Source organism: Cololabis saira, chromosome 11, assembly GCF_033807715.1.
Source record: "Cololabis saira isolate AMF1-May2022 chromosome 11, fColSai1.1, whole genome shotgun sequence".
In the NCBI taxonomy this organism is placed as follows: Eukaryota; Metazoa; Chordata; class Actinopteri; order Beloniformes; family Belonidae; genus Cololabis; species Cololabis saira.
The window spans coordinates 46,468,447-46,482,814 of NC_084597.1; the positions used below are offsets into that span (position 1 = coordinate 46,468,447).

General features: G+C 42.3%; 1 protein-coding gene across 1 annotated transcript in view; it reads left to right on the top strand.

Moving 5' to 3' along the window:
- Nucleotides 1–253: 253 nt before the first annotated feature.
- The window catches only part of onecut2 (one cut homeobox 2), a 47,779-nt gene continuing 33,664 nt past the window's right edge, over nt 254–14,368 (top strand). The window contains exon 1 of the mRNA XM_061733551.1: nt 254–1,581. Coding sequence (XP_061589535.1) covers nt 381–1,581 — 1,201 coding nt within the window. The 5' untranslated portion in view covers nt 254–380. The remainder of the gene's footprint in view (nt 1,582–14,368) is intronic.

Consider the following 14,368-nt stretch of genomic DNA (forward strand, 5'->3'; position numbering starts at 1 on the left):
GCAGCAGGTTCGGGTGAGCGGTCGCACTAGGGGACCGTGGACAGCTCCGGTCTGGAGAGCAGAGCAACACCGGAGGAGGAGAGGGCTGGACATGGGGGAGCTGCCGCACAGGCCCGCATGATTGAGAGGAAAAACACCGCTTTTCATGTGCACCATTGGGGGAAAATACAAAAAGAGGTTGAGCTGGAGAGGCCATAGGGAGGACAGGCGAAGAACCGGGGGAGGAAAGGGGGGAAAAAGGGGGGAACACGGCCAATAACTGACTGACTGACCCATCCCGGCGCATCACGAGAGGAGCAGAAATTGAAAGGAAGAGAACAACGAGGACGGAGGAGGAAGCCCCGATTTCTGATGATCTGATGGACTGAGAGGGCAGATGAATGAAGACTGCCTACACTAACGCCTATCGATGCCTGGCCAAGGACCTGGACGCGTACGCCATGAACACGGACATGACAATGGACGGCATCGGCAGCCTGCACGGCGGGGTGTCGGTGAGCGCCGTGGCCGCTGACGCGGAGCTGCTGAGCGGCCACAGTCCGCACCACCAGGTCCGGGGGGGCAGCTCGTCCGTCACCGCGGCGGCTGCCGCCCTGCGGATCCACCAGGACCTGGCCTCCCGCACGGCCATGGTGTCCGGCATGGCGTGCAGCCTCCTGGACGGCGGCAGCGGGGTCGGGGTCGGGGAGTACCGGCCGGAGCTGTCGCTGCCGCTGCACCACGCCATGAGCGTGCCCTGCGACGCAGCAGCAGGCTCCTCTCCCGGGATGGGGATGAGCGGCACCTACACCACCCTGACCCCGCTGCAGCCGCTGCCCCCCATCTCCACGGTGTCGGACAAGTTCCCCCACCACCATCATCATCATCACCACCAGCACCAGCGGATCTCCGCCGGGAACGTCAGCGGGAGCTTCACCCTGATGCGAGACGAGCGGGGGCTGCCGGGCATGAGCAGCATCTACAGCCCCTACAAGGACCACCTGTCCGGGATGGGTCAGAGTCTGTCCCCGGTGCTGGGCAACGGCCTGGGGTCCTTACACAACACCCAGCAGGGTCTCAACTATGGCACGGCCACGACGCACGACAAGATGCTGAACTTCGACGCGCACCACCCCGCCTCCATGCACCAGCACCGGGGCCTCGGGGGCCCCTCCGCCGGGATGATGCCTCACCTCAACGGCATGCACCACCCGGGGCATGGGTCCTCGGCCGGCCACCACCACCCCCATCATCTCCACCAGTCTCCATCCTCCCACGGGCCCGTGTTGGCTTCTTCCACCCGGGACCGGCCGCCCTCCTCCTCCTCGGGGATAACGCCCGGCGCGCAGGGCTCGGGCCAGCTGGAGGAGATCAACACCAAGGAGGTGGCGCAGAGAATCACGGCCGAGCTGAAGAGGTACAGCATTCCCCAGGCCATCTTCGCTCAGAGGGTGCTGTGCCGCTCCCAGGGGACCCTGTCGGACCTGCTGAGGAATCCCAAACCGTGGAGTAAACTAAAGTCGGGCCGGGAAACGTTCCGGAGGATGTGGAAGTGGTTGCAGGAGCCCGAGTTTCAGAGGATGTCGGCCCTCAGACTGGCAGGTAAGAGCAGCGGTGCCATGCTGGGGGCTTGGTTTTGCTTTGAGTGGCAACTAAAAGTAAATAAATGGACAAGCCAAAATAAAATCCACAATTATTTCCCGCGAGCAGCCCTTTTTTTTGACCACGGTTGAATTGGTTTGATTTTGGATATTGGATATTCGACATTCAAAGACATCCATTTAACTTGTGATACATACTGTACCACCGATTTTGGTCATATTGCTTGTGATGTGTTCATGGTCATCCAGACTATACATCACAAGACAGTTATTATTTAAAAAAATCATACTATGGGCTGATTAATGTGGTTTAATGAATTCAACACCCATAATAAACAATTGGTGTTATGTATCACAAGTTTTATGGGTGTTGAATTCATTAAATCTCATTAAATCAGCCCATAGTATGATTTTATAATAATTACTGTCTTGTGATATATAGTCTGGATGACCATGAACACATCACAAGCAATATGACCAAAATCGGTGGTATGTATCACAAGTTAAATGGATGTCTTTGAATGTCGAATATCCAATATCCAATATCAAACCAATTCAACTGCGTTTTTTTTTTTGTTGATCTCTCCTCCTTTCTCATCTCCAGGACCCTGAATCCGCGTCTAAATTGTTGGAATTAATTTAGAGTCACTGTGTTACAGAGCAATAACAAAAGATGATCAATAGAAAATAACGAGGGGATGGGATTTCCCTCCTACAACCCCTTTCTCTTTACGGATTAAATGGATTTTCTTTTCCTGTCTCCGCAAACAACAAACACATGCCGAGTAGTCGGGCTATAAATTTCACCTAAGTGAGCTAAATACACTTAAAACCTCTAAGATTCTTATTCTTATGTGGGGGTGCAAGGTGGATTACATTACTCACTCGGTAGCTGTCATCCCCCTGTTAAGCTTATTTAATACTAGGTTTGATGTCAGCGGGAGGTGAGGAATATTTGTCAGTGCGGGCCTGGAGGGATTGGCGTTTGATCGCCTGGATCTTGTAGGGATCAGACGGTTTGTATCATAGGTGGGTCTGGGGCCCCCTCTAGTGAGGAGCCTGTCTCTGTCCCATCAGCAACCCTCTATTGTCTGCCAGGACGGGGATGCTTTACAGCAGCCCCACAGCTGCATAACAGAGTGCACTTGCCCCCCTTTCACCGTGGCCGTACTCTGGAGTCTGTGGTCGTCTCCATCAACATTTAATAGCAGAGACGTTTTGTCTCCATTTTGTCTGATTCTGGTGGTTATTCTGTAAAATGGCCCATGACACAGATCCTTCAAGTTGACCGTGTTTATTTATTCATAGTGAAAGATGTTTGTCAAATGTCACCAATTTGGCATATTGTAAGTAAACTCCACAATTTCAGAAATGTAATTCCGTCACATCCTAAACAAATGTATTCTAAGGAACCTTAACTATAAAAATGAAATAAAATAGAGTAAAAAAAAAGAAAATAAGGAACCTTAACTATAAAAATGAAATAAAATAGAGTAAAAAAAAAGAAAATGCCTCCATAAGGCCTTTTTCCAGATGCAAATCTGTGAACATTCAGGAGCGCAGAGATAGAAGCAGAAAGGCTGAATGATCCAAAAATACCAAAAGGAAACGTGAAAGTTGGTGTCTCATAGATTCAGTTAAGCTTTATTCATATTGTGGCCGATCAGGACAAATGTCACCTCTGGCATGTCAGCTGTGCAGCGGGGATGGTACAGTAAAGAGGAAGTTTCAGTTACATTTATGTGTGATATGTGATTAAAACATCCTGGGATGTTTGCAATAGTCTCATCACCGTATCTGGGAAATTATGCTGTTGCCTTAAAGGTGTTGTTGCAGCCTGTAAACGTCATGAATGTGTCTCACACATGTCAGCGGGCAAGCACAAGAACTGGTTTCTACAGAGTCAACCACCTATGTGGTTATTCTGCACTGTAAAACTTTCTGTGTCCGTGGTTGTCACGAAAGAGAGAGAAAGAAGCACTCAACTTCTGAAATGTAGAGTTGTGCGTGGTGCGGCGCCGAGTCACGTTAACTGTGACACATGGACCGGTGGCCTTGTGGTCACATTACCAACTAATACGTTTGACTCATGTGCAAATACACTAGGATGGCGTGGGACCTTGAAATATTTGGCAACAACATGTTGGGTACAGACTGCACGGACTGCCCCCCGCCCCCACCCCATCCCCCATTTTAAACAAACTGTAGTCACTCTTCTCTCTCTTTTCTCTTTTGAACTCTCAGCGGGTTTGGGTTTTCAAGTCACTTCTCCGAAGAGCTGAATAGGATTTCCGAGACGTTACTGTTAGGGACAGCAACATGAAACACTTAGCACTCAACAACTGAACTAAATGAAGAAATCCACCTAAAACTTTGACGTGTTAAATTGATCGTAGTTGCAATATTCTTTCAATAACATGTGCTACACTTTTAGAAATAAACAACTATTTAAAAACAATGAATGTAAATCGGAGACATTAATATCATAGTTGATTCTTCTTTATAAAATCATAAAAACACAACATTCGTAACAAGTTTGGACTTCCTGAAGTTTTAAGAGGGAAAGTACTAAATTATATAAGTAAGATGTGACTTTTTATTGTCTCACATTCAGAAAAAAGAAATATGATAGAGTATGTTGTCATATTTAAAAAAAATGACAAATTCTTTCACCAATATGTTCAAACATTTATTTTTTTGATTGATAAAAAACGGTCATAATTTAGACGCTTGACATCAGATTTATGCTGTCGAATATTATGTTGCGTGACCTTTTGCTCCGTTGCCTAAACTGTACCAAATGTAGTATTGTGACATTTTTAGGTTGGTGTTACCCGTTAGTCTGACGTTTCTATGATGTGTCAGCAATAAATAATTATCAGGTGTCCAAGTCTCCGTCACTTGTTCATTAATATGGTGAAATCAGGTGGAATAGAAATGATTCCTTTGACATCTGAGGTGTAGTTAACAGCTGACGCAAACATGCTGCACTCTTTCTCACACAGTCAGATGAAAGAAGCTTTTTTTCAAACATTACATTATTAGTAATGATGATTTTATTAATTTGCCTTCAGGGATTATTAAAGTATTTTTGAACTGAATTTGAATAATATTTATCTTCTTGTATCATTCTTAGTGTGTCGTGTTAGTCATATTGACATAAAGTGCAAGCGATAGTTGAGTTTTGAGTTTACTATTTACTAGTGAAGATATATCACGTCATAAATGATTGTATAATACACTAAGAATTAGTATTATGAAGCCCGAGGATGTCAAAATCTCTCTAAATAACAAAAATAACAGCAAAAATAAATACTGATAAAGCTCTTTTCAGCAACATCAGCATTCAAACATATGCTAAAGAGATCCCATATATATATACACACATATATATGTACTGTATATACATATATATACATACATGTAGCATAAAGTGCTTTACATGTAAAATAATTACACAATATATATATATATATATATATATATATATATATATATATATATATATATATATATATATATATATATATATATATATATATATATGTGTGTGTGCGTGTGTGTATATTGGTGATGCAGCTGTTACCTCTTCTCATGAAATGATTACAACGAGGAATGTTTCTGAAAACAAATGAAATGATTGTTTATTGGAAACAGCATATATATGTAAATTCTATTAAAATAAATGGCCTATTCTAAAAACCAAACATATGACAACATTCAGTTCTCTACTTTCCAATGTTTAGCTTGTGCAAGAAGTTTGGTTCTGGAAGAAGTCCTGGGTCCACATACCTGTTACTCATTAATTTTTTTAAGAAAAGCTATGATTGATGTTAAAGTCGTGAGTATTGGACAAGTAAAACATCCTCTTCATGTATTACTTCATTGTGCTTCTTGTAGTAATAGAAATTCAAACATCCCAACATACAAAATGAAAGATGTGACCAGACGCTGGTATTTAAGTCGTTTGGTCTTGATAAGCAGATTTAGTAGAAAAGGAAATGGCTAGAGTGAGAGAGGAGAGGGGAGGAGAACCGGCTCTGGTGATGTGTTATAAAGCGTTATCAAGCAGACTTGTGTGTTTATACACTTGAGATCAGATGCAATAATCTGCTTTTGCTGTAATTATGCTCACATAATAGCTATCACCCATATCTCTGCGAGAGCAATAACCACATTTTGTCGTCAACACCAAAGTTATTCTTATATTCCCAACCTTGGGGGATCTAAATAGCCCAAAGCCATTGTCTTCATTGTGAAAGAATAATGAAGCTCGTCAGCGGTGTTGCCAATCACCAGTCCAAACATTGAGATCACACAGAGTTTCGTTGACTAAACCCAGATGTAACGATTTTGATTTTGTGGTTTTCTAAGGTAGAGCTTTTATTTTATCCTAGCAGGTCCATTCTTGTGTCGTGCTCTCTAATTGATTTCAGAAGGACTGTAGAGCGAGAGTGGGAGTGATTTCTGGATCAGCATCCGGCAGAGCTCGGGTCAGAAGTCAGGCAGCAACACTGAGACAATAGATGGAGCAAATATTCCCTTGACCCCCGAGAGGAGCTGAGCGCTGGCGTTTGTGGGGGATAAACTGAGAACCGAGGCAAATCTTTTTACATTTTTTTTCCCTCTGATTCTGAACAATATTTACTGCAGTGCTCTGCCGGTTTAATGCAGGAAAGGAAACGACAAATTCTAGCACAGCTGTTTGTGAATTGTGTTCTTTTAGGGATTTCCTCTCAGCTGATCGTTTCAGAGTCTCTGCGCAGATCCTGCACGTGGAGTTGCACGTCTTTAAAAAGCTGCTGCTCGTATTCCAGTGCACGTTTCTGTAGCGAAGTGTGTAAGCAGACACACACCATGGTTTAAGGAAGTGCTTGCTTTCAAATATCTCTTTTGTTTATGACAGCTGAAGTCAGCGTGCAGCAGACATGTATCTAATTCAAAGAGAAGCATTCAGTGAAATATTTAAGAAAAGAAAAAGAAAAAATATATACTTTTCTATCCTGTTTAATCAGGATGAAGTGATTTTATTTGAGTTAATTTGTGGTAATGGAAATAAGCCTGCCATGAAATCCAGTTCCCTGCAGAGTCAAAGAGCTGTGCTCACACCTGCGCCAAGAGAAATTATGGAAGAGAAATTATCTCGCAGACAAATAATATATTATTGCAGATAATAAAGCAGAACATGCTTTAGCTCCACTTGGCTGCGTAAAGCGATCCAGTCCGTGGAGTCTGTAGGAAGGCAAGCTCTTTGGACTCAAAAAGGAGAGTGTGTGTTTGCCATGTTTGTGTGCACAGTCAGGGAGCGTGCAGGTTTCATTTTAAGCTGCTGCTTTAGTCAGTGTTTTTGTCATGCATTCGTTCTCTTTGTAGAAACAGTCTTCAGTTCTGTATTTATTGTATAGGAAGATATTTTTATCAACCTTAAATTTGCCACTTTAATTTCACACACAACAGCAATGACCTGTTGTCATGTCACCACACTCTATGCTGACTTCAAATCCATCAGCAGGTTTTCACTTATTAATGCAAAACAAAACAAGTGACAAAGTCGTATTTTAGGATGTCTTTGTAGAATCTGCGAGCTGTCGCGAGAGCAGACATTTGACTTCTGAGCAAACAGCAATCTCAGTTGACTGGAATGGTCGGGAAATGTATGTCTGCCAGCAGCTCAAAATACTGCTGAAGTCGAATGTTCTCAGAACGTCCCCATGAGAGCTTTACGGGAAAAAAGAAAACGATTATTAAGCTATTTTATATAAGGCTCATATACCTGTTATAGTTCAAACTTTTACAGAAAAAGCGTTCATATCAGATAAAAGAATAATAAAAGAACAAGAATTGTACTTTAATATCTCGTTGTAGGTTTTCCTTAGTGTCCTTTTCTCACCTCCCTCCACCTTGTGCTGAATCCGTTTCTGTCTCTCACCATTTTCTCCTTCCTTGGACCTCTCTCCCTCGCTCCCAGTCGCTCTCTTTTTTGGGGGGAGGTATTATGTGATTGTCAGGGGAATTGAACACAGGAGCAGAGGCAGCAGCGGCCCGATGAATTATTGATGGGAATCTCAGTGTGACCCGCCTTGGTCTGCTCACTTCACTTCTTCTTCACCTCACAGCCGGGTTAACCAGGCAAAATGGAGGGAGGGAGAGAGGGATTGGAGAGTCCATTGTTTGGGTAGGAGGTTTGCATGTGACTGCAGGTAACTTATGGATGACAGGAAAGCTGCGCTTAAATCTGCAGCAGATCACAAGCCTCTCAATATGTGTTTTACAATATGTGTTCTAGGGCTGGGTGATATATCGAGATTTTAATATATATCCATATATTTTCAAACGCGATATGGTACGAGATAATATCGTTTATGATTTTGATATAGCTTATTTTGTGACAAATTGACTTAAATGTTTTATTTGAGATTTGCACAAATGTTTTGTTATTTGCACAACTGTCACCTCAGTGGAAAAGTCTGCCTGTTACTGTCTATATTGTATTAATTGCACAGTGTATTTTAATTTAATTGTTATGCAGGAAAGGGATATTTGTTTTATTTTATTCAAGAAGCATTTTTATTCTATATATGCAGGCAGTTTAATTTTATTTCATTTGTTTTATACATTTTGATATTGTGCAGACCTCTGTTAAAGGAGCATGAGGCAGGATTGAGGCAGGATTTATGAAAAAAATTTGTATACGTTTTAAGTTTTCTAGTAATAATGTCAGATGAAGCGTTCCAAATCAAAAAGAATGAGCCCTCTAGTGTATCTCTCCTTTGCCTTGAACAGGCTGTGTGCTGCAAAATGTGCTGCAATTCCGGGCTGGAATTTCCCGCGCTGTCCTGCGGATGTGACGTCACATGACGCTGCATGTGCGTTCTCCCCGTTCTCCCGTGCCGGCTTCACTGTTGGCTGCAGTACCTCCGACGGCCGTCGTGGTGAAGGGTGGCGCTAAAGAGTCTCATTTCTTAAAAGGAGCCTCAAGCTCCTTTAATAAATGTACCTGTGTGACATTTGGCACGAGGCTTTGTATTAAAACTGGCTGTTTTTTTAAGGGTTTGCCTCAGAAAAAAATGAAGCTAACAGAGATGCTATGCTATAATGCTTTGGGGGAATCCCCAATTATGGCACAGAAAAAATATCTATATATATCGAGTATCGCCATTCAGCTAGAAAATATCGAGATATGACTTTTGGTCCATATCGCCCAGCCCTAATGAGTTCAATAAAACACGCTTTCCCACTGCTCTGATTCCTTTGGTGTTATTTAGAAACATCAGACCCACTGCAGGCACGGCCTTCCAGTCTCTCTGGACATTCCCAAGATTTTCAACTTCTTTTGCCTTTTTTTTTGTTGCTTAGAGAATCCAAACATTTTGTACATTTAATATAGTTAGAAGCAATATTGATTACCTGAAACGACTCACATGGTTATTTCTTTCTAATAATTCTTAAAGCACTGGGGGGGAACGAGGAATACAATGCAATAGTTTTGCATATACATACAGTACTTATCTTTAAGATAGAGTCATTAGCAGGCTTTTCTTTGTTATAGGTTTGGTATAGACTACCTTTGGCCTTTTTTTTGTTGCAGACGAGAAGCAGACCAGGTAAAAGACGGAGCCACTTACATTCAAATTGTGCGCAAAAGTTGAATGACCAATACAAAATATTTTCCATTTTATGCATCCTGCTCCAAGCAGACAGAGTGAATTAATAATGAGATGGGCTTAGCTCTATAACATAGATTACCAGAAGTGTGTGTGTGTGTGTGTGTGTGTGTACTGTACTGTTTCAGACTGTGGGAATACAGCGTGCGAGCGATCAGGGTTTCTGTACTGACCTTCTGTCTATGCACAGACTGCTATTGATCGTTAATAATGGATTTTTGCCTGCCGAGAGGAGACTTGTGATGTTTGTTTGTGTCAGTGTTAGAAGATTTGACAGACACTGTTATCTTTGTCTTATTCTGTCAATAGCAGTTATGGAGGCTGGAAAGTGAGCTGTGGTAAAGTGTGTCCAGGTTTAGGGGAGTACTTACTACTGCTTGAATCATATGATGGAGGGGGGGGGCATTGGAGTATCAAACCTTCGTACCGCATTCTTCATGTGTGTTCGGACCTCAGTTTTGATAAGGTTGCTGTACATGCAGCACACAAATCTCCTAGCTTTGATGCTAAGACTGATCTGAGACTAATAAGAATAAGAGCTGCAGCATAGTGATTTTCCCTTAAGGCTGTCCACACCAATTAGGGTGCCCTGGCAGGGTTTCACCGGTACAAGTGTTGCCAGGACGACTGAATAGCTGGGGTTTAGACGAGAAAATTGTGCTGTCAGAGCTTTATTAGGGTGGTCAAATCAAACGTGACACTTGGGCTCTAAAGTCATTGAGGCACACGACACAGTGGGAGCTCTGCACGCACGCCTACATGCATGTGCAGGTACAAAACAGCAGCAAGGACAGGAACACGGCTCTGAATCATATTTAGCAGCTCACGTTAGCATCTTCTTCCGCATTAGTGTTTATTTCTCACTTGTACTACTAGAGGCATTTCTAAATCAGAGGAACCTTCCCCATCTTGCTGGTTGTTTTGTTTTGTGTGCCCCTTCTGTGATGTGTTTTGGTTTAGTTTCATTCACTTTGTGCAACTCTTTGTCCCTTTACATTGTTTCCTTTTTGGCTGTTTATCATATTGTTTTTATTTGCCCGGTTTCTGCTTGTTTTTATTACGCTGACTCTATTTCACGGCATTCTTCATCTTCAAACCAGCAATCAGCAGCGTCCATAAGTACAAACATTAGCATCCATCCTTCAGCATCCACAAATATCCCTCTATCAACTAGGAATGGGTGATATTTTACCGTTCACGATAAACCGTCAAAAAAATTCCCCACGGTAAGAATTTGTCATCTCGTGGAAAGCTGATTTATGGTTCTGCGTTAAATCGACGCACAACGTACGTGGGAAGGAAGGAAGGAAGGAAGGAAGGAAGGAAGGAAGGAAGGAAGGAAGGAAGGAAGGAAGGAAGGAAGGAAGGAAGGAAGGAAGGAAGGAAGGAAGGAAGGAAGGAAGGAAGGAAGGAAGGAAGGAAGGAAGGAAGGAAGGAAATGAGCCTGAAAGAAAGAAAGAAAGATATGAACCAGAAAGAAAGAAAGAAAGAAAGAAAGAAAGAAAGAAAGAAAGAAAGAAAGAAAGAAAGAAAGAAAGAAAGAAAGAAAGAAAGAAAGAAAGAAAGAAAGAAAGAAAGAAAGATAAATTCCCGTTGATGACGTTTTTGTATTGGTATTTTTTTTATCGTTATCAGGATAAATGCCAGAAATTATCGTGATAATTTTTTTAGTCCATACCGCCCATCCCTACTATCAACTAAACCTGAGTTCTCAGATTTGCATGAAACTTTTGAAAATGTAAGGGAGATTGGTGTTTATGTGGGGACAGCCCAGTGGGGAGGGGGTTACTCCTGTCAGCTCACATCTTGCTGGCAGCCTTTCTGTGTGGGTTTTGCACGTTCTCCGTGCACGGTCTCTGCACGCTGTACGGTCTCTTTGCTTGTGTTTGTCTTTTTCATTTATCGTTCTGTCGTCTTCTTTTCTTCCTGTTGTTGCCCCCCCCCCCAAGATTCATTGGTATTGGTGTTGCAGTACAGCTGAAATAACTGCCCAGAGGCGAAACGAACGAGAACAAGCAGGGGAAACCCATCAGACTCTCGGCCCGGCTTGCCGTTAAAGACGAACAGTGTTTAAGGAAAAAGGAAAAATAGGAGCAGAATAATTTCTCCACCTGTAACAGTGGATTAAAGAGAATCTGGTTAGGTAATAATCAGTACTGGAGATGAGGGGGGATGAGGGGGGGTGGCATCCCCCCTGAAATAAAAACGGTCCAAATCATCCCCCCAGTAAAACTGCCATCCCCCCTTTCCATCCCTTATGTCATTTCATCAATGAATGTGGTTTTACTGCTATTTCAACATTTAGAGTCATCACCAGAAAAATAACACCAGAAAAATAACTTATTTGACAATTTTCACCTGTTTCAAGTAAATTTTCACTTGAAATAAGTAGGAAAATCTGCCAGTGGAACAAGATTTATCTTTTTATTACAAGCAAAAAAATCTTGTTCCACTGGCAGATTTTTCTACTTATTTCAAGTGAAAATCTACTCGAAACAGGTGAAAATTGTTGTTTTTTCCAGTGATGAGTCTTGTTTTAAGTATAATGAGATTTTTTTGATAAAATGAGACATTTTAACTAGAAATAAGACAAATATTCTTGTTAAGATTGTGAGTTTTTGCAGTGATCCATTTTACTTATCCTGTGAAGGACAGAGTCATATTGATAAGTTCAGAAAAGTGTTTTTTATTGTTGTGTTTTGATGTATTTGATGTAAGCCCAGTGGATATTTAAAGCTTACAGAAGGCTGCATTTAACTGCTGCTATGTCATTCCTGCAGTATTTCTGCAGGTGTTTTGGTCACTGCTATTATTTGTAATATATTATATTATTTGTAATCAGCACAAATTATCTGTCCCCATATGATAAAATCCACCATCACCCCTGATTTTCTTTTACAACTCGAGTACTGGTAATAATACTGCCTCCGTATTATTATCACCATTATCATCTCATCAGAATCAACTTAAAAATCACTGAATATTAGATAACATATTTCATGAGATCTAAATGATGATAATGTCACGATAAATCTTCCATACATAAATCTTTCCTCTTCCACCTCATACCTCTTTCTTTTAGCCCAGTCTGGGATATTTCTGTTTTCTGTTTCACCTGACACTCCTCTGGATGTAAATGTGCTGATATGTATCTGGGATCGATCAATAGACTTACGGTCAGATACTAATAACAAACATAGACAAGGAAGTGAAAGCACATTTGTGTTTGCCATCCTTCCTGCTTCTGTCTCCACTAAAGCGCTTGTTTTCACCTATTTGCTACTTTTTTCTGTCTGTTTCAAGTCTGTGAGTTTTTGTTTTGTTTTGTGTGCGTGTATGTGTTTGTTTGCATGTGTGTGTGTGAGCGGGCGGGTTAGTGAGTGGTTGAGTATCGTGAATGTGTGTGAAACAGCAGTTTGGGCTCAGCCGTGTGTGAGGATGGATGACGTGGATCGATGGCTGTAATCCCAAGCAGATTAAAAGAGCATTAATACTGGCAACGATAACGTAAACGGTGCAGACCCTGATCTCCATTGATCTGCAGGAACCTGATCCAGATCTGTTCCTGGAAGAGATGGGGGAGGAGGGTGTAGACAGAGAGAAGGACAGAGCTGAAAGCTGAAATAATAAAAAAAGGAGGTAGGGGTTGAATTGTATTTAAATTGGTCATAATGTAAAATCACAAGAGGGGCATTCAGAGTCTCTGCCAAGATAATATTATAGTTTGCAGTTATGATAAATGGAATTAGTATCTGTGCACAGGTTTATTGGTTCTCCCTTCGCCTAGCCCCCCGAGCAGGTTTCATAAAATGTGGCTTTTGTGAAATTCATGAGACAGAGGCAGACTCACCTCTCACCATGTTATAGGGATAGCATGGTCACCTCAGTGTGTAATAACGTCGACTTATATTTGTTTTACTCTAAGAGCTATATGTGCTGAGGCTTCCTCAAGAAACTTTGATGCCATCTGTCACACAAAGGTCCAGCTTTCCACACAAGTCAGAATGACATGTGCAAGAGCACGTGCCTCAAGGAGAAAGCTTGGAAAGCATTTTTTGTATTATTGTCGAGTTGGCAAATTTCACCCAAATGAGTAAGCTGGACTCGTCTTGCGTTACAATCGTTGGTTCTTTTCAACTGGTTTCTGATGTGTGGTTGCGGAGGAGCTGGTGTTAGTAGGGAGTAGAAAGCAATGTTTTGTTTTGTTTTTTACTTGACTGGTACAACCAAGCCCCTCAGAAAATATCAAAATAATGTATTGTGCGGTACACTATATCTAACTGTGGTAAATACTTAAAGGGTTCCCCATACTTTAAAGGAGCTTGAGGCAGGATTGAGGCAGGATTTATGAAAAAAATTTGTATACGTTTTAAGTTTTGTAGTAATAATGTCAGATGAAGCATTCCAAACCAAAAAGAATGAGTGCTCTAGTGTATCTCTCCGTTGCCTTGAACAGGCTGTGTGCTGCTAAATGGGCTGCAATTGTGACCGGAATTTCCCACGCTGTCCTGTGGATGTGTCGTCACATGACGCTGCATGCACGTTCTCCCCGTTCTCCCGTGCCGGCTTCGCTGTTGGCTGCAGTACCCCCGACGGCCGTCGTGGCGAAGGGTGGCGCTAATGAGTCTCATTTCTTAAAAGGAGCCTCAAGCTCCTTTAAAGGTGACCTATTATGGCATTTAATGTATATTTTAAACAGGCCTTGAATGTCTTAAAAACAATCTAAAGCTTGTTTTTTCTACATAAATCATAAATCCAGCCTGTGGGCCCTGTCACTAGTTTTACCGCTTCTAACCTCTTTTTCTGAGCCTCATTTTTAGGGAAGGGGGGGGTATGATAATGAGGCTCTGTGCTGATTGGCTCCCTGAATGACGTGTAGCAGGGGAGGAGCATAAACCTCGCTCCGCCAGAGCAGCCCGAGCCTGTAAATAAATACAACACTGAATTTTCACAAATGGAAACTTTATTGTTAAAAAAATAAAATATGAGTTGTATATAAATAACATTTATGCAATATTTAAGCCGGATCTACCCGGCGGATGCTGAACGCTGGCCCCGGAGACACGCCGGGCGCCCGGGAGCAGCGCTGCTGGAGCAGCGCGCATCACCGTGGCTTTAACGGGG